Raw genomic sequence first — 19,370 nt, 5'->3', positions numbered from 1 at the left:
AAAGTGTGATCGCACACGCTATATGTGGACTGTACTTTTATGCGCGTATACATGTGTCAATCGTATGTTTTAATACTCTATCACTGTGCATACAACTGGTTGTGAAGTGAATGTGTGATACGTGCGACTCGTAGAGTAAACATGTTTTATTTTCCCATAAGTTTCTATACTTTATAATTATTTTATTAAGTATTTACATGTAACAAGTCAAGTTCATGTGATGGTGCGCGCTACATGTGGATTGTATATGCGTCAATGCGTGTATACATGTGTTAGTTGTATGTTATAATACTCTATCATTGTGCATACAACTGGTTGTGAGGTGAATGTATGACAAGTGTGACTTGTAACCTTGTAGAGTTAACATGTTATATTTTCCACAAATTTATATATGTATACTTTATAATTATTTTATTAAGTATTTATATGTAACGAGTCAAGTTCATACTTTCAATGACAGTTTGAGATGAACTAATGGTTGGATACATGGAACAAATGTATTCAAGGATGAGGCGAGTTTCTTAAAAAAAAAATTTCTTAGCCCATCTACTCTTTACTAAAATCAACAATTAATGACAATATGAGAAATCAAGGCTGAATGTAGCAGCATCAATCTGAACTTGCTCCTTCAAATTTACATGTTAGAATTGTTCCCCTGGCTAACTTGGCCAAAAAAAGGGGCTACCTACAAAAGACAACCAAATTTTCAACTTTTTATAGAAAATTAAGGTTGAATGTCATAGCTCCCACACCCATCAAAAAAAAAAAAAAAAAAAAAACCGAAAATAACCCCATTTTAATTTTACTCTACTCATAACACGCTTTGTACTATTCAGTTACAATTTCTGTAAGCCCTCCAAAAGCAGGTCCAATATGACTCTGTGGACCACTGCAACACTCCTTCCTGAAGCTCTTGCAACATGCCCCAACCTCCCTCTTTCTCAAACTGCTACACGCGTGCTTGGCAACTGCATTAGCATGGCATGATCCATGTGACAAAACACGGTGGTGGTGGTGATGATGATGTGCTACATGAACATCATGGGATTTTGAGCAATGTTCGTGTTTCGAGTCCATATGCTTGCTGTGCAGTACATCAATAACAGAACTGCACTGTACAGGACTTATCTCATTTGTGTCTAGGGATTTCAGTTTGTTCGCCCCATCATTGACTTCACAACACGAACTCTTCTGTTCAAAATGATGATGTTCATTTACCCCCGAATGGTGATGCTTCTCAGAATCCAAGTGATCATGTTTGATACATGAACCAGCCTGACTTTCAAGCAAGTCAAGGCAATGATCGTCATCAGAACATACATTCCCTTCACAAATACTTGAGCTATGGGGATCGTTGGACTCACACTCTGATGCGCATTCAGGGGAATGACAGTGTTTCTCATGTGTGTCATGAGCATCTGCAGAATGACAGTGTGTATCATGTTTGTCATGAGCATCTGCATGACAATGCGGTTGATCAGTTGAATGACAGTGTTCATCATGTGTGTCATGAGCATCTGCATGATAATGCGGTTGATCAGTTGGTTGACAGCATTCAGATACATGTGCTCCGACAATTGGATTCACATAACTAACACTGGAATGGGATTTACTGCCGGTAGTCTGACATGCAGTCACGCAATTCTCTGAAGAACATTTAGCAGATTCACAGGACTCAGGATTAGTCGTCTGGCAAGGATTAGCTAAGTGACTCTGAGAAGAGCATTTTGCAGGCCCACAAGACTTGGTTTCAGTCGCTTGACAAGGAGTAGCCGAGTGACTCTGAGAAGAACATCTTGCAGGACCACATGACTTAGTATTAGCTGTCTGACAAGGAATAGCCGAGTGATTCTGAGAAGAACATTTTGCAGGACCACATGACTTGGTATTAGTCGTCAGACAAGGAGTAGCCGAGTGACTCTGAGAAGAACATTTTGAAGACCCACATGACTTAGGTTTAGCCGTGTGACAAGGAGTAGCCGAGCAATGAGGCACTGCAGTTTTGGAGCAACATTGCTGACTTGTCTTAGAATGATGGTGTTCTGTCTTATGAGAATGACACAATGAGAACATTCCAAAGCACCGGCTACTGCCATGTGCATGGCCTGATCCCCGTAGGAGAAGCATGCTGTTAAAGATCACAACCAAGCATGTCGCGACATCAGCTAGAACTGCCAGCCAGACAAGTGGATGGCCTGCAATGGCAAAAGCAATGACTCCAGCCTTGGTAATGATAGAAATAAATATGTTTTCAATTACTTTTCTGCGGGTTTTTCTTGCAAGCTTAATAGCTTTCGGTATTTTCCTAATGTCATTTGACATGAGAATCACATGCCCTGTCTCTGTTGCCAGCGCTGAGCCTGAAACTCCCATCGAGATACCCACATCTGCAGTAGCTAATGCAGGAGCATCATTAACACCATCGCCTACCATGGCTGTAGGTCCGTCTTTTTTGTAGTCCTTTATAATTCTTGCCTTGTCCTCAGGCAGAAGGTCTGCATGAACTGCATCTAAAGTTTTTCCAAGCTGCAATAATCATAGAAACCTCTAGTCAGAAAATTCTATTCATATCTTCACGCTACAAAAGAAATACTCTTACAGTCCCTTTCAAATCACTAGAGTAAATAGGCTAGAAAAGGCTAACCTTGGCAAAAGTATCTATAAAGGGTTTAAATCAATCACTACGAAAGTTAGGTCCAGAAATAAACCTGTTCTTGTGCACGCATCGCTGTAGACTGGGTATCTCCAGTGAGCAAAGCAGTCTTTATGCCCATTGATTTCAACTCTCTAATTGCTTCAGCAGCCCCTGATCGACAATCATCTGAGAGACTGAAAGTCCCAATAAGAACTCCTCCAGAGTAAACATAACCACAAGTTCGCGCTTCCTTTATACTATCATCACCATGAACAATATTTGAAGCTAACATTTGGTTATACAAAACAGATTTAAGTCAGGCAGTTCATACAAAAATTTACAAAATTATGTGATTAGAAACAATGCTACTTTGTGTATAGTAGCAGCTGCTTACCTACTGTACAGTTGGCCCTTCGGCCTAGCTTCTGGTTTCCAATGTAGATTTCCCTTCCATCAATCTTACCGAAAACCCCTTCTCCTGGAAAATTCTGAAAGTCTTCCACATTTTCAGGCTTCGGTTCAATGCCTTGAGGTCGCCCATAATCAGCAAGTACAGCTGCTATAGGATGGCTGGACTTGCTTTCGATACTTGACACCCTTCAACATTTAATAATTCATCAAATTATATTGTGATCTAACTATATTCTTTCATGCAAAAACTAACAAACCATAGGAAGACGGGGGGTGATAAATCCATGTCAAAGATCGGAAAAAGCTATAAAACACCTACCAGTATACTAGCGTTGTCAGAGTAACACCATCAGCAAGTGAACGAAAGTCTGTCAAGGTGAATTCACCCCTTGTTATAGTTCCAGTCTTATCGAAGGCGATGTGTTTAATTTTGGCAAGAATTTCAAGGTAATCGCCCCCTTTTATCAGAAGCCCTGAAGTAGCTGCTCTTGAAAGTGCACAAAAAGTTGCAACTGGTGTCGAAAGGATAAGTCCGCAAGGACATGCACTCACTAAAACTACCAGTGATAAGTAAAACCAATGCTTCTTATCATGAAGTTTCATTGCAACAGGAACTACCGCTATACCAGCTGATATTAAAACAACAGCTGCAATGCATAGCCAAATAAAACACTGAAATCATGCTCATCTAAAAATATATTGGTCCAAAATAAAAGAACCTGACAGCAATTTCACTCGTCATTCTGATGTTTACAGTAGGGTTATGTGCTCTTCAACTTATGGAATTTTTTTTTTCAGCTAAATTCAATTTTTATCACGTAAATTAGTAAACACATGTGACAAACAAGCTGATTCATTAGCCAAAAAAAAAAAAAACAGTTTATGCAGTATCAATAGTTTTTGGTTTATAAAAAATCAGTTTTACTGAGCAAACATATGTTCAGTTCCGTAAAAATCAGCATATAACATCAGAAAAGCAGGATTAACAAACCTGGTGTATAATACTTAGCACATCTATCAATTAGCCTCTGAACACTAGATTTATTGTTTTGCGCTTCTTCTACTAGCTTTGCCATTTTTGCAACTGCACAATCCTCGGCTAAGGCAGTTGTTTTTACGCTGACATAACCTGTTATTTTAATTTGAAATGTTATCAACTGAAAAAACATGTACTCATAAATGTTATTAATAAAGTGAAGAGATCCTAGAATATAAGACTAGGGAACGAACTTACCATTTACATTAACAGTTCCTGCCCAAACTGTAGAATCCTTTTGTTTGGGAACAGGATATGATTCCCCGGTTAAAGTCTTCTCATCAACTTCACAAGTTCCTTCCACAACCACTCCATCAATTGGTATAAGCTCGCCCGACTTAACAGCCAGAACAGTATTCAGCTTAACATCTTTCACATTCACAACTTCTCCTGTTTCTGCTATAGTTGCTTGTTGAGGTGTCATACTCAAAAGTGATGACATAACCGCGGTTGCCTGAGACACGCAAGGAGGGGAGGAAAAAACACATTTATATTGAACTCAGATCATAAGTGCATGAGGTTGACTTAGCGTGTTCATACCAATATTTTACAAGGAAATTTGCAGCCAAAAAAGCATAGCAATTAGAAGCATATATAATATTTTCACAAAATATATATATAAGAGGGTGCCCCAGTTTCTCATGGTGAATGACATTTTCGTAAATAAATCAACAAATTTATTCAATTGTGGAGCCCACAATAATGAAAAAGTTGTTGATTTATTCACGAAAGTGCCCCCATGAGAAACAAATTTCGTTTCTCACCATGAAAAACGGGGATTTTCCCTATAAAAAGGCGCTTTTGTGTAGAAAATTTAGCTCATAAACTATTATTGTTGATGCTTATTTAAACCTTTTTATCCCTCTTACATAACTAATTTGGCTAAAATTGAAAACGACGACATACATGACCTATAAAACACAGGGAATATGCAAAATGAAAACACAAGTACACAACAGAAACGATTACTGAGCAGGAAATGATAAAGAGTAGAGTAGAAACTAGAAACCTTTTGACTAGCCCTTGATTCGAGCCATTCCGCGATGGTGAAAAGAAAAACTATAGTACCAGCTTCTGTATAATCTCTCATCACAAGTGTGCCTACCACTGCCAAAAGTCATGTTCAACATTATGTTAAAGTTAAGAGAAAATACCAGTTAATTACTAACACCAAATTAAAAAAAAATGCACAATATTACTTCTCAGCCAGTTGAATAAGTCTGCATTCACTGATCACCAGCATTCTCAAATCTCAATTTAATTTGAAAAGTGATCATAACTTATTAGGACAATAACAGAATAAAACAAAAGCAAACCAATCCGCAATTTAAAGTGCTCTGGGAACTAAGACGAAGTAGGGCCAGTTCTGTTCAGCTTAATTTCAGTTCAGTTCAGTTCCTAATTTTCTTCTCTCATAAACAATTCAGTCCAGTTCTGTTTAGTTCAGTTGTTTTCAGTAAATCGGAACAGGCCCTTACTAGAATGATAGTGAACTGAATGCGGTACTGTTAGTCTGCTACTACAGCGCGATTTAACCATCCTATATTCCTACTGTCAACAAGTGATCAGCTCATACAAGTTGTGCAGTACAACATGACTTTCTACGTCAACCAAGCGACTACTTAGTTGCTCGTATTAACTAGTATCGAATATCACTATACAATCGAGGAGGAACATGCATGGTTACTCAAATTTCACAAGCTTGACAGATCAAGTAATTAACCATGCATTACACCAGTGATCCACAAGCAGTAACAACTAGCGATATCAGGTAACAGTGTAACAGATAATGAAAATAGAATATCTCGACATTAGACAGTACCTGCTATGAGCATAAGAATGTTGACATCGAGGGTAAAATTTTTTATTGCAATTACACCCCTCATGAGAATAGGCCAAACTCCAACAGCAACCGCTGCAACTGCTAGCCATTGAAAAGGGTGGTATACGTACTTCAAAAACGACAGTGAGAGCAACAGTCCTGAAGCAATAACATAAGGGCTAGGCCATTTCCCCCTGTAGCTCGCTTTCCCGATTACTCTCACGTTTGCTTCTAGCCGAGCTTGATTCAAAGCCTTCACTGTCGTAAGAAATGTACACAAGTATTATGTTAGAGAACCACCAGGTACTTAAAAACTACTTTCTAATAAACGAGAATGTTGTAAGAGATAGCGTTGTACTTGGAAAGCAAACTAAAGAATTGTTATCTTGACAGCATATGTTGAGACGAATTTAACAAGATCCCCACATAAAAAAATTTAAAAAAATGTTTTTCCGTACTATAAATAACAGGAGTAGCAAATAAAGTACTCTATTACACAAATGATTAGTGTAAAAATTAAAAAGGTACAACTAAAAATATTCTTTACATGTTTTAATTTCTTGCATGTATGACAACTTGTTCTTTAACTACTACTCTAAACACCTTGGCCGGTACTCGTGTATAATGTTTGATGCTTAAGGAGTCACAATGGCTAAATGACGTACAATAAACAAGATTCGATCCACGTACCATCTCCCAAGGGCCCGAAATTTTAACCAACTACGGAGTAAATGAAACAGAGGTGGTAATAATAGTTCGGGACCATGCAATTATATCAATATTATCCATCTATAATATTATTAAAACGCAAAGGGACAACATGCTACTGTCATGTGTCACATCATTGCTATGCATCACCCTTACGTGTCATCACTTTTAAATGCTTCATATGTGCAACTTTCGTATTTAATTTTCCCCTATAATATAACTTTTAAGTAATTGCACACATTTAATTTGTAAGAAATTAATCACATACTAATGATTGTTAATTCCTTTGATATATGCTAATACCAATTAAGCAAGCAATTATACAAAGTAATATTTACAAGTATACTACACTTCTCTTTTTCCATTCCCTTGTATTTTTTTCTATTTTATTTTTAACTTAAGATAATATTTTCAAAATATTATTTAAAGTTTAGATAATTTTTTCATAATTTTGTATATAAACAAAACCCGAATATCGCTCGAGCCACAAACTAGTTCTACATGAAAACGTGAGACTTAACACATTAATTTGTCCTATTGAACTAGGTAGTGCGAAACTAGTCAGGCAGTCATTCGCAAACATGACAAATTAATGCCCTCCTTTTTAGCTTAATGGAGTCTGTCACGCATCTTCCACACTAACTTTTCTAAGTTGTGAAAAAGTAGTTAACACTAGTAATGGATTAACGGTGTATTATAGCTACTTTATCTATAATTATTATTGGTTATTACTGTATTAATTTCATAATTGTTCTTTTATTTATTTATTTATTTTTATTATTGTTATCATTATTGATATTATTAATTTCTTATATGGTGGTCCAAATAAATGTTACACCATTAAGAATCAAAAGGGTTTTATTTTATCAAACCAAATTGACACTCTGAATCTTAAGTTCTTAATTAATTGAACTGAAATACGATTATTAGCATTAAATATGTATAGTGCTTATATCATACTTCCATTAAATTCTATAGAATATTCGATACCTTTGGACTTTTACACTGTTCACAAGTTAATTTGTTACTCCTTAGTCCTTATAATGAATATGTAGAAAAATATACAAAATGAATTACACAAACTTTTAAAAAAATCGGGTGTACAATAATTATTATATATCCATTTTAAATCTCTCTTAAAGTGATCAAAAGTTACCCATAAAATGAATAAAAGTTATCCTAATATGTATAAATTAACCCAATACAAATAAAAATAATCTACGTTTTATTGGTAAAGAATCACATTTTAAATGACTAAAATTCAATTATTAGTGATTGAAAGTAATTTTATCACCCTTATAAAACTTTTCTTGTTCGATTTATAAAAAAAAATCATATTATGTTCAAAGTTACACAAAAAAAGGCAAAAAGTTACCCTAAATTGGCTTAAAGTTACCCTATACTGCTCGATGTACACTAATATTAGTGTAAACCGGATGTATACAAAAGTTTTTGAATGAATTATGAAAATTCTTTTAGGGCAATTTTGTATAGATTTTTAGCCTAATTTTCAGCAACAATTATATCCCCAATTTTATGCATGAATGATGATAAACGAATATTTTAACATTAACCCACTAATTAACAAGATCATGAGACTATAATAAGTAAAACCTCCTGAATTTTTTAAAAATAAAGGTTAGCTAGAAGCAACCTCTAGTATTAAATCTCAACTACCAACAATATTATTAATTAAATGAATGTGAATGAGGTGTTGTACACTACGGAGTACTACACTTGTACTATTCATCGAATATCAATAGCAAAGCATACGTATACCTATTACTATTGACTAAAACTTGATCTATTAGTAAAGATTGTACTCCGTACTCATATTTCACGACTTTGAGGTTACATATACAAACTTACAAAGTAGATTTTGGAACTTTATATACTTTCTTCATTTTACTTGTCTCCATCAACCATTTATGAAGATTTTTGTGGGTATTAAAATATCACATGTATTCATGTTATTTTGCTTCACGTAGTGCAAGAGAATAGGTTGCATTTTTCGTGTCATACATGCATGGGCTGGAAAACGTAACAACAAATTAAATATAACCCCTCCAAAAAAAAAAAAAAAAAAAAAAAAAAACCAAAATGATTATTTCACGTGCTCAAAGCCATTAATATCATGCTTGATTTTATTTCGTTTTGGACAAAGAGTACGATTTCCATGTGTTTTATTTTTAATTTCATATTAAATTTAACAAGGCAAAATTTTTATAAAAAAAACACTACGAAATTAAAGATTTGCCAATGAGAAATTCATGAAAAAAAAAGTCACAAGATCGGTGTTACGAAAATACAAAACTTTGTAAAGTGACCTAATTTAAGATGGCAAACGCCGTGTCATTTAGTGACAAAGAGAGTAATTCAGCACGGCAAATGAATCGATAATGACTACAAAATGATCACAAATAGAGCATTTAAACCTGAAAAATCTCTGCATCACATCAAGTTTGTTTTTAACATGTCCAAATTATAAAATAAAAATGGGTTTCTTTTTCTTTTTTGGCCTAACCCATTTTTGCTGCTTTTCAAAAGGAAAAGACTAGAAAGATAAGGAAGGGTGGTCAAACAATTTTCTCTTTTTTCCCAATGAAAAAAGCGGTGCACAAAATTGACACATTAATACATTATTGTTGCCTGTTTTTTGCCATAAGTTAACATTGATTTTATTTCCTTTTCAGTTTGATTCTCAAAAAATTATTGAGTTTTTTTTTTTTTTTTTTTTTTTTTTGCGAATGAACTACAATGACATTGAAACTAAATTTTGTTATTTTTTACAGCTATCTAAGACGTAGCGTCTTGTGTGACACCGTCTTGTTACGAATTTACGTGGCTAGTGGCGGACATTGCTTAACACGTTACCATAAAGTTGATCGTATTTTACGATTTATATACAAGATAAACATTAGCATGCATAAACTTGTTCGATTCAGCAATCAAATCTCCTTTGGAATATATTGAAGCGTATAAAGGGTTGGTTAATTGTTTTTTAAAAATATATTATATATGTTACATAATCAAAAATTATTTAGACTTATTAAAATCATGATAATTTTGAAAACTGACAACAAAAAAGTGGAAATTTTTTTTTTCTTATTTTCCTGTTTTTGGTTTTTAGTTTTCAAAAAAAAAATAGACACTGAAAACCAAAAATAATGTCAAACAAGCCCTTAACTTTGTAACAATTTTCTAGAAAAATTAATTCAAAAAATAGCCTTTATAACTTTTTAAAACAGCTGAAATAATTATTATTGCGAGACTGTATCATACATATTCTTAGTTTCTTACACATTATGGTAAGAATTTGTAAAGAGGAAAAATGCCAAAACAAATTAATGAGAACAGCTACTAAAAAGATCATCAAATTACATTACTACTCTTTCTTGTTACGTAACAAGTGTCCATTTTCTCATTTCTCAATTATGAATATTTCCATCTACCCCATCTACCCCAAAACTCGAGAATTCTACTCGGCTCGGTTCATTTACATCCCTAATTTAACAATTCGATGTTTACGAAAAGAAGAGAGAGAGATAGAGAGCGAACATACCAATTTGATGTTGAGAGATAAGGAGGGTATCATGCACAACAATGACAGTTCTAGAAGGAACAATCACTGAAACTTCAACTACTCCTTCAAGTGGTTTCAGTATTTTCTCTATTAATGGAACTTCTGATGAACAGCATAATCCCAACACATCAAAATAGCTTTTTTCTATATTACTTCCTTTTTTTTCTTTCTTTACATCACTTTTTTCTCCTCCTTTTGAAGATTTATCCATTCTTTGCTGCTACAACAAGTTTATTTTGTATTTTTTTTAAGCCTGCACACCAATAAAAATGACATGTTAACCACATAAATTCATAGAATTTTCTTCTTTTTTTTCTTTTCTTTTTTTTTTTTGGGGGGGGGGGTAAGAAATCACATGGAAATTTTTTTTTTTTTTTTTTTTTTTGGGAATACACTTTAAAAGATATCTCTAAGGAATTATGTGCTCAATGAATGTCAGCTAGCTTAGTTGGTTAAGGTGCTGAAGGGTTATACCAAAACCCGAGATCAAATCTCGGGAAGAGAAGTGGCATTTGAGTTTCAAAACCCTATGTGAAAAGGAAAAACCTAACAAGAAGTAAGGGAAGGAGATCAAAGCAATAAAGAACAAAGAGAAGAAGAAAAACTAACCAAACTAGGAATAACTCCTATGAATTAAAATAAGGTGAAATTTGGACCAACCTTGATTAAGAAGGATGAGAATCATATAATATGAATGTATTTATAAAGAGGTGTGAATTAATGAGGAGAGAAGAAGATGGAAAAAACAGAGGAAAGCAGGGGACGTTTATAAAAGGGCATAAGAAAATGTGAGATGGCGAAGGAAGAAACATTTTGCAAAAGCTATGCGTCATTTAAACAACAATTGGATCCCTCCACATTAGCGGTTACTACTATAAGTGTACTACCAAAATATATGTTAAATCCGGGTCTTAGTCGCACCCACAAACTGAAAAAGTGAATCCACTTTATAAGATTAAATGAGGTTTTATTTCAAAATTATATGACAATTAGAGAAGTAACCTTTCTCATAATACAACTTTTAACTCTCTCTGTTCAATTAATATGGAACACTTACATTTGGTGATATCTGGGAGGACTATTCTCCAACAATATAACTTCATTTCATACACATTGAAAAAACAGTTATATACAACTAATACAAGTGCTAAGGGTCCGTTCACATTTACTTAATTTTAATTCAATTCAACTCCAATCAGTTCAGATAAGTTCAGCTCTTAATTTCCCTCTTTCATAAAATATTCATTTCAACTTAGTTTCGTTCTGTTCAGTTCAATTCCAATTAGTTCAGCTCAGTTCAACTCAACTCATTTCAGTAAATATAAATAGGCCTTAAATTAAAGTTGCTTTATATTATAGTTTATAATTTTATTCTAGTTGCTTTATACTTTCCTTTTTTTTTTTCCTTTTTTTTTTGGTACTCGATGTGATTTAGATTATTTCGATTTATGTTGATAGGATGTGAAATTTGTATAAATTTTTCTGATTGATAAAGATATGAGGAGGTTAGAGCATCTAGAACAATGATATATCATGTGGACCCAATCCAAAACAAGAGTATGAAGTATAATGAAGAAACATGCATATTGTGAATTTGTGACAAGTAAAAAGTTTATTGGGGGACAAAGGGATTATTTCCTTAATTGTATGATATCTTCTCCAATTACTTACTAATCAATAAATGCTATCTTTACTTAAATAGTGTTTTTAATGCAATTATTATACACAAAGTTTTATTTGAGGCTGGTCACACCGTATGTCCGAGATTACTTGGTCAGAAGTTACTTGATCAGTCATGATTTAATTGGTTATGGGATACTCAATTAGTTAGGGATTACTCGGTCAATCTGAGACTACTCGGTTAGTGTTTTGGTGTGTGTCAACTGACCATACGCGTGGTCAGCCATACAAAAAATGCGTTAATTATTTTATCATCAAAAGATTTAATTACGTTTTACTCCATATTAAAGATTATACGGAGTATTACTTCTTAATTCTTATGTATCAATGAGCAAACAATGAAACAAGCATGATCAAAGTTTGGACTGCTTTACCGAAACTTGCAAATTAAACACGAACATCTCTTTTAGGCCGGGTGAAGTTATCATATCATTCATTAATCAAGGGGATCCGATAAACTTCTTCAACTGCATGTCCATGCATTATATAAAACCTGACCTTAGGAGTATTTGGAGTAGTTACACTATGCACGCATATCGATATACCAGTTTGACCTTAAATATATAATTAATTCATGGAATTTTATACTCCATATTTTATCTACTCTAACACCATATTTCATGATAAAATTTAATTTGTTTTTAATATATTATCAAAAATCTATTATTAGGGTCTATATTTAAAGGTAAAAGCTAATGAGCGCCCTCGGGCCGTTAGATAAAAGAATTAAAGTACAAATATTAGAGTAAAATTAACATTAATTACACCGAACGACGCGTGATTTTGTCATGAATTCCTAACTTAATATCATTTCAACCAATATAATTTATCCTTATCTAACGCCCCGGGGCGCTCGTTAGCAAGATCGATATTTAAAACGTGTCAATAATTCTAAAACGAAGATAGTATTTATATTATTGTTAGTATTATACAAGTATTGTAATTGTTAGTTTTGTTACTCGTATTATGAGTATTTTTTAACCCGAATTAATCCGAGAAAATAAAATTAAGGATTATAGGAGGAAGAAAATGGAGTCCAGCTAAGAAATCAACTGAGTGGTGCTTACATTGTGTACTTGCACCTTATAGTTTGGTAGTGATTTTGATTCCATTTTTACATCATTTATTTTAGATTTTGTTGTTAGCTAATTAAGAGATTTATTCATCTCCACTTTCTTAATCAAACAATTCTTCTATCTCATTTAAGTTGTCATCTTCACTCCTTTTAAAGAAACTAGTACATTCTCCATTAATTTGTTCCTTATAAAGATACTAGTACAATTCTCCATTAATTTGTTCCTTCATGTTGTACTAACCTTAGTAATAAAGGGTGTTTGATTGAGAAATACTTCATAATACCATTATACTTTATTTGTTTATTTATTATCGTAACATTTACCTTATTAATAAAAAGTTTAACAAGCTAAGTATTGCAATATACAAATATCTATTTATGCAAACAAGTATCTCCTTTAAATTAAAAAATACTCAATGTACTCTTCTTACTTTCCTCTTATATACAATGTTACAACTTACAAGTATGTTAATTATTGGTGTACTGTTGCAAATTTAGAGATGTATGTAGGGTCTGTTCTGATTAACTGAACTAAACTTATTGGAGTTGAACTGAATTGAATTAAATATTTTATGAGAGAAGGAAATTAAGAACTACACTGAACTTATTGTAACTTAATTGAACTGAAAATAATCTGAAAAGAACAGGCCCGTATTCCGTAATATTATCATTAATAAAGAGTAGTAACATCGCTCCACACACCATACCTTTGTAGTCTATGGATCAACTTTTAAGGGGGCTCATTCCCCTTAAAGTTAGGTAATTCCCCATACTCTAACCTTATCGATTGATATACGAAATACTCGTCAAATAAGGAAAGAAGGAATAGGCACAAATGGCACCAAATTGACACCTCGGGAACCTTTGACTTATACATGTTACGCCGCTCGATCTGAATTTTTTGTCCAAACTCTACAAATGCATTCGCATTTTGACTGTTTTTGCCATTAGAAATTCTTGTGATATAGATAGATCTTTCTTTTGTGTCAAATAAATCCATCTAACCTGAATAAAATCAAAAAGAAAAACAAAAAACTAACGTATATGCCATTTGGTCTTAGAATTTCATATATACATGTGTTATTGATATAAATTTTAGAATAATTGAAATGAGCAACCTAACATAAGAGATTTCATTCCAAAATTGATTGATATCAAGATGACTGACTACTTAAATCTATAAATGATTATTTTTGTTCAATTTTCTTTAAGTATTGGACAAATTACATATGAATAACAAACAAATAAGTTACTTTGTACGATATATATACGTATAAAGAATACTTACTACATGTAAACATTGTACTTTGTAATATATATACTCGTTAAGTCGTAGAGATTTATTTTAAAGGACAAGAGTTACATGGAAACATTTGTCCGCTCATTTTTATTGAAAAGAACTTATGTTAATATTATTAGTATTATTGGATTGTACTTTCTTAGGGGGCGTTTGGTTCAAACAATGGTATGGGTTTGGAATGAGGAATGAAACCTGGGTGCTATGGGGTTGGAACTTGATACTTGATTTCATGTGTTTGGTTTTTATCTAGGAATGATAGTTTTCCTTTTAATTTTAAACCTAAAGGTATGGGTATGAGCCATACCCACCTCCCCCCTTGGGTTTCAAAAACCCATACCTTGGGGGTTTGAGGTATGAGTTTGAAAAATGAAATTTCAAGAAACAAACACAAGGTATGGGTTTTGGTCATTCCAAACCCATACCTTATACCTAATATGCTTGAACCAAACACCCCCTTAATTAATTAATTCGAGTTAGTAGTCTAAAATATCTAAGCTACAATTAAGGGTCAGTTCTGTTTAGCTAAATTTTCAGTTCAGCTCCAATCAGTTCGATTCAGTTCCTAATTTCCTTCTCTCATAAACAATTCATTTCAGCTCAACTCACTCCAATTCAGTTCAATAAATCGGAACAGGCCCTTAGAGCCAGAACGAAGAAAACATTTAAAAGATTATCTCTAGCTAGAGGAGATCGAGTGTGTCTTGTACAAGTTTGGTAATCAATCTCTCCAAGAAGATCTTAAGCAGTCCATGTTTGAAAAAATTAAATATGAATGATTGATATAGTTTTATTGGTTTTTATTTGATTAAGGAATTTCTGCTCTTGATAAATATTCTAATTGAACTTGAAGTTTGCAAGAAAGAAGGAGAGGTGAATCCAAAACCCAACCCACAAAAAGCGTGGATATTAGCCTTCAATTTTGGATTTTTTTGACTTTTTTTCACTCGAAAATAAAATTGCCGAAATGATTACCATGGACCTTAATACCCTCAGGGAGTCCAATTATATTGGCTGGGTGGAACCATCCAATTTGCCTTAAAACGACCAATTTACCGGTTTACAACTTGATTGCACCGATTTCATTAACTCAAGCTTACCACGAACATTTATGAAAAAATATAATGATCATATATGAATCCAAACGACATTATATGATCCCGAGATGTATCCTCTAAAATCTCAATGCTTTTCGACACCAGCCCTGAAACATTCAAAATTTCTCAAAAAGCGTAGATATTAGCCTTCAATTTTGGAATTTTTTTACTTTTTTCGCCCGGAAATAAAAATTGTTGAAATGTTTACCATGGTCTCAAATATCCTCTAGGAGTCCAATTGGGTGGGTGGAACCATCCAATTTGCCTTTAAATGACCAATTTACCGGTTTACAACTTACATCGATTTCATTAATTCAAGCCTACGACAAACATTTATGACAACAAATAATGATCATATATGGTTCCAAACGACATTATATGAACCCAAAATGTATTCCCTAGAATTTCAAGAATTTTCGATTTCGGGCCCCGAAAACTCCAAAAATTCTCAAAAAGCGTGGACATAGCCATCAATTTTTGAATTTTTTAACTTTTTTTTGCCCGGAAATAAAAATTGTCGAAATGTTTACCATGGTCTCTAATATCCTACGGGAATCCAATTGGATGGGTGGAACCATCCAATTAGCCTTTAAACGACTAATTTACCGGTTTACAACTTGCACGGATTTCAATAACACAACCCTACCACAAGCATTAATAACAACAAATAATTAAAATATATATGGTTCCAAACGACATTATATGACACCGAGATATATCCCCTAGAATTTCAAGACTTTTCGACACCGGGCCCCGAAACCTCCAAAATTTCTCAAAAAATAAGGATATTAGCCTTCAATTTTGGAATTTTTTGATTTTTTTTGCCCGAAAATAAAAATTATCGAAATGTTAACCATGGTCCCTAATACCCTTTGAGAGTCCAATTGGTTAGGTGGAACCATCCAATTTTCCTTTAAACGGCCGATTTACCGATGTACAACTTGCACTGATTTCATTAATTCAAGCCTACCACGAGCATTTATGACAACATATGAAGATCATATATGGTTTCAAACGGCATTATATGATTCCGAGATGTATCTCCTAAAATCTCAAGCCTTTTCGACACCAAGCCTCGAAACGTCCAAAATTTCTAACAAGCGTGGATATTAGCCTTTAATTTTGGAATTTTTTTACTTATTTTCGCTCGGAAATAAAAATTTCCGAAATGATTACCATGGTCCCTAATACCCTCCGAAAGTCCAATTAGCTGGGTAAAACCATCCAATTTGCCTTTAAATTGTAAATTTATTGGTTTACAACTTTTACCGATTTCATTCACTCAAGCCTACCACAAACATTTATGATAACATATAATGATCATTTATGGTTTAAAACAGTATTATATGACCCCAAGAAGTATCCCCTAAAATCTCAAACTTTTTCGACACCGGGCCCCGAAACCTAAAAAATTTCTCAAAACGCGTTGATATTAGCCTTCAATTTTGGAATTTTTTGAACTTTTTTTTCCTCCGAAAATAAAAATGCCAAAATGTTAACCATGGTCCCTAATACCCTCAGGGAGTCCAGTTGGCTGGGTGGAACCAACCAATTTTCCTTTAAACGGCCAATTTACTGGTTTACAACTTATAATGATTTCATTAACTCAAGCCTACCACGAACATTTATGACAACATATATTGATCATTTATGGTTCCAAACGACATTATATGACCCCGAGATGTATCCCCTAAAATCTCATTTCTTTTCGACACCAGGCCCCGAAACCTTCGAAATTTTTTTAAAAGCATGGATATTAGCATTCCGTTTTTGAATTTTTTCGCACGAAAATAAAAATTGTCGAAATGTTTACACTGGTCGTCCCTAATACCCTCAAGGAATCCAACTATGTGGGTGGAACCATCCAATTTTTCATTTAAACGGTTTATTTACCTGTTTACAACTTGAACCGATTTCATTAACTCAAGCTTATCTCAAACATTTATGACAACATATTATGATCATATATATATGGTTCCAAACGACATTATATAGCCCCGAGAAGTAATCCAAAAATATCAAGGCTTTTCGACATCGGACCTCTAAATCTCCAAAATTTCTCTACAAGCATGGATCTTAGACTTTAATTTTGGAATTTTTGACTTTTTTTTTTTGCCCGGAAATAAAAATTATCGAAATGTTTACCATGGTCCCTAATATCCTTTGGGAGGCCAATTGGATGGGTGGAACCATCCAATTTGCCTTTAAATGACCAATTTACTGGTTTACAACTTGCACCGATTTCATTAACTCAAGCCTACCATGAATATTTATGACAACATATAATGATCATATACGGTTCCAAACGGCATTATATGACCCCCAAGATGTATCTCCTAATTCTTAAGACTTTTCGACACCGGCCCCGAAGTCTCCAAAATTACTCAAAAACGTGGATATTAGCCTTCAATTTTGGAATTTTTTGACTTATTTTCGCCCGAAAATAAAAAATTTCAGAAATGGTTACCATGGTCCTTAATACCCTCCACGCGTCCAATTAGGTGGGTGGAACTAAGTATCCAATTTGCCTTTAAACGACCAATTTACCGGTTTATAACTTGCACCGATTTCATTAACTCAAGCCTACCACAAACATTTATGGCAACAAATAATAATCATACATGGTTCCAAACGGAATTATATGACCCCGAGATGTATCTCCTAAAATTTCAAGAATTTTCGAGACCGAGCCTCGAAACCTCCAAAATTTCTCAAAAAGCGTGGATGATATTAGTCTTCAATTTTAGAATTTTTTTACTTCTTTTCGCCCGGAATTAAAAACTGCCAAAAATTTTACCATGGTTCGTAATACCTTATGGGAGTCCAATTGGGTTGGTGGAACCGTGGAACCATCCAATTTGCTTTTAAACGACCAATTTAATTACCGGTCTACTTGCACGGATTTCATTAACTCAAGCCTACTACGAACATTTAAGACAACATATAATGATCATATATGGTTCCAAATGGCATTATATGCCCCCAAGATGTATCCCCTAAAAGATAAATACTTTTCTACACCAGGCCCCGAAACCTAAAAAATTTCTCAAAAAGCGTGGATATTAGCCTTCAATTTTGAATTTTTTTCATTTTTTTCGCCCTGAAATAAATATTGCCGAAATGTTTACCATGGTCCCTAATACCCTCCGGAAGTCCAATTGGGTGGGTGGTACCATCCAATTTGTCTTTAAATGACCAATTTACCAGTTTACAACTTGCACCGTTTTCATTAATTCAAGCCTACCACGAACATTTATGACAACAAATAATGATCATATATGGTTCCAAATGGCATCATATAACCCCGAGATGTATCCCATATAATTTCAAGACTTTTCGACACCGGGCCCCGAAACCTCCCAAATTTCTCAAAAAGCGTGGATATTAGCCTTCAATTTTAGAATTTTTTGACCTTTTTTCGCCCGAACTTAAAAATTGTCGAAATGTTTACCATGATCCCTAATACCCTTTGGGAGTCCAATTGGGTGTGTGGAACCATTCAATTTGTTTTTAAACGGCCAATTTACCGATTTATAACCTGCACCGATTTATCAGTTTACAACGGCCAATTTAATTAATTTGCACTGAACCCGACTTGAACCGAAATTAACCCAAACCCGTTTTAAACCGTATAAACCCAAATTTAACTCGACTTGTTACTAACCTGACCTGAATTCAACCCGACCAGTTTCTAACCCGACCCAAATTTAACCCAAGTTGTTACAAAAGCGACCCGAAATCAACCCGACTTGTTATTGACCTGACCCAAATTCAACCCGACTTGTTATTGACCCGACCTGAATTTTACCATACATATTACTTACCCAACCCAAAAATTCAACCCGATCTGTTATTAACTCGACTCGAAATTAACACGACTTGTTATTGACCCGACCTAAATTCAACCCAAATTGTTCCTGACCCGATTTCAAATCACCGTAAAAGCAATTTAGACCACCTTATTATTGTTGATCAAAGATTTTTGTCTAGGGAGACCAAGTCGGTCCAGGCCAGCAAAAAAAAGGA

General features: G+C 34.0%; 1 protein-coding gene across 2 annotated transcripts; it reads right to left on the bottom strand.

Moving 5' to 3' along the window:
- Window positions 1–581: 581 nt before the first annotated feature.
- LOC110690877 (cadmium/zinc-transporting ATPase HMA3-like) lies at window positions 582–11,046 on the bottom strand. 2 transcript variants are annotated; one of them, XM_021867773.1, is made up of 10 exons: window positions 10,805–11,046; window positions 10,175–10,448; window positions 5,905–6,162; window positions 5,092–5,189; window positions 4,281–4,536; window positions 4,038–4,175; window positions 3,366–3,693; window positions 3,030–3,232; window positions 2,709–2,920; window positions 582–2,526 (listed from the first exon to the last, which is right to left on the bottom strand). In XM_021867773.1, the coding sequence occupies exons 2-10, from the start codon at window positions 10,404–10,406 to the stop codon at window positions 829–831; spliced, it is 3,423 nt and encodes a 1,140-aa protein (XP_021723465.1). In that variant the 5' UTR covers window positions 10,407–10,448; window positions 10,805–11,046; the 3' UTR covers window positions 582–828. The 2 variants fall into 2 exon arrangements, with proteins under 2 accessions (XP_021723465.1, XP_021723466.1); XM_021867774.1 differs by having other exon boundaries at window positions 10,856–11,046.
- Window positions 11,047–19,370: the final 8,324 nt, after the last annotated feature.

Source organism: Chenopodium quinoa, unplaced genomic scaffold, assembly GCF_001683475.1.
Source record: "Chenopodium quinoa cultivar QQ74 unplaced genomic scaffold, ASM168347v1, whole genome shotgun sequence".
Taxonomy (NCBI): Eukaryota; Viridiplantae; Streptophyta; class Magnoliopsida; order Caryophyllales; family Amaranthaceae; genus Chenopodium; species Chenopodium quinoa.
The sequence above is the reverse complement of the archived record's forward strand: the minus strand, read 5'-3'. Positions and strand labels throughout refer to the sequence as shown.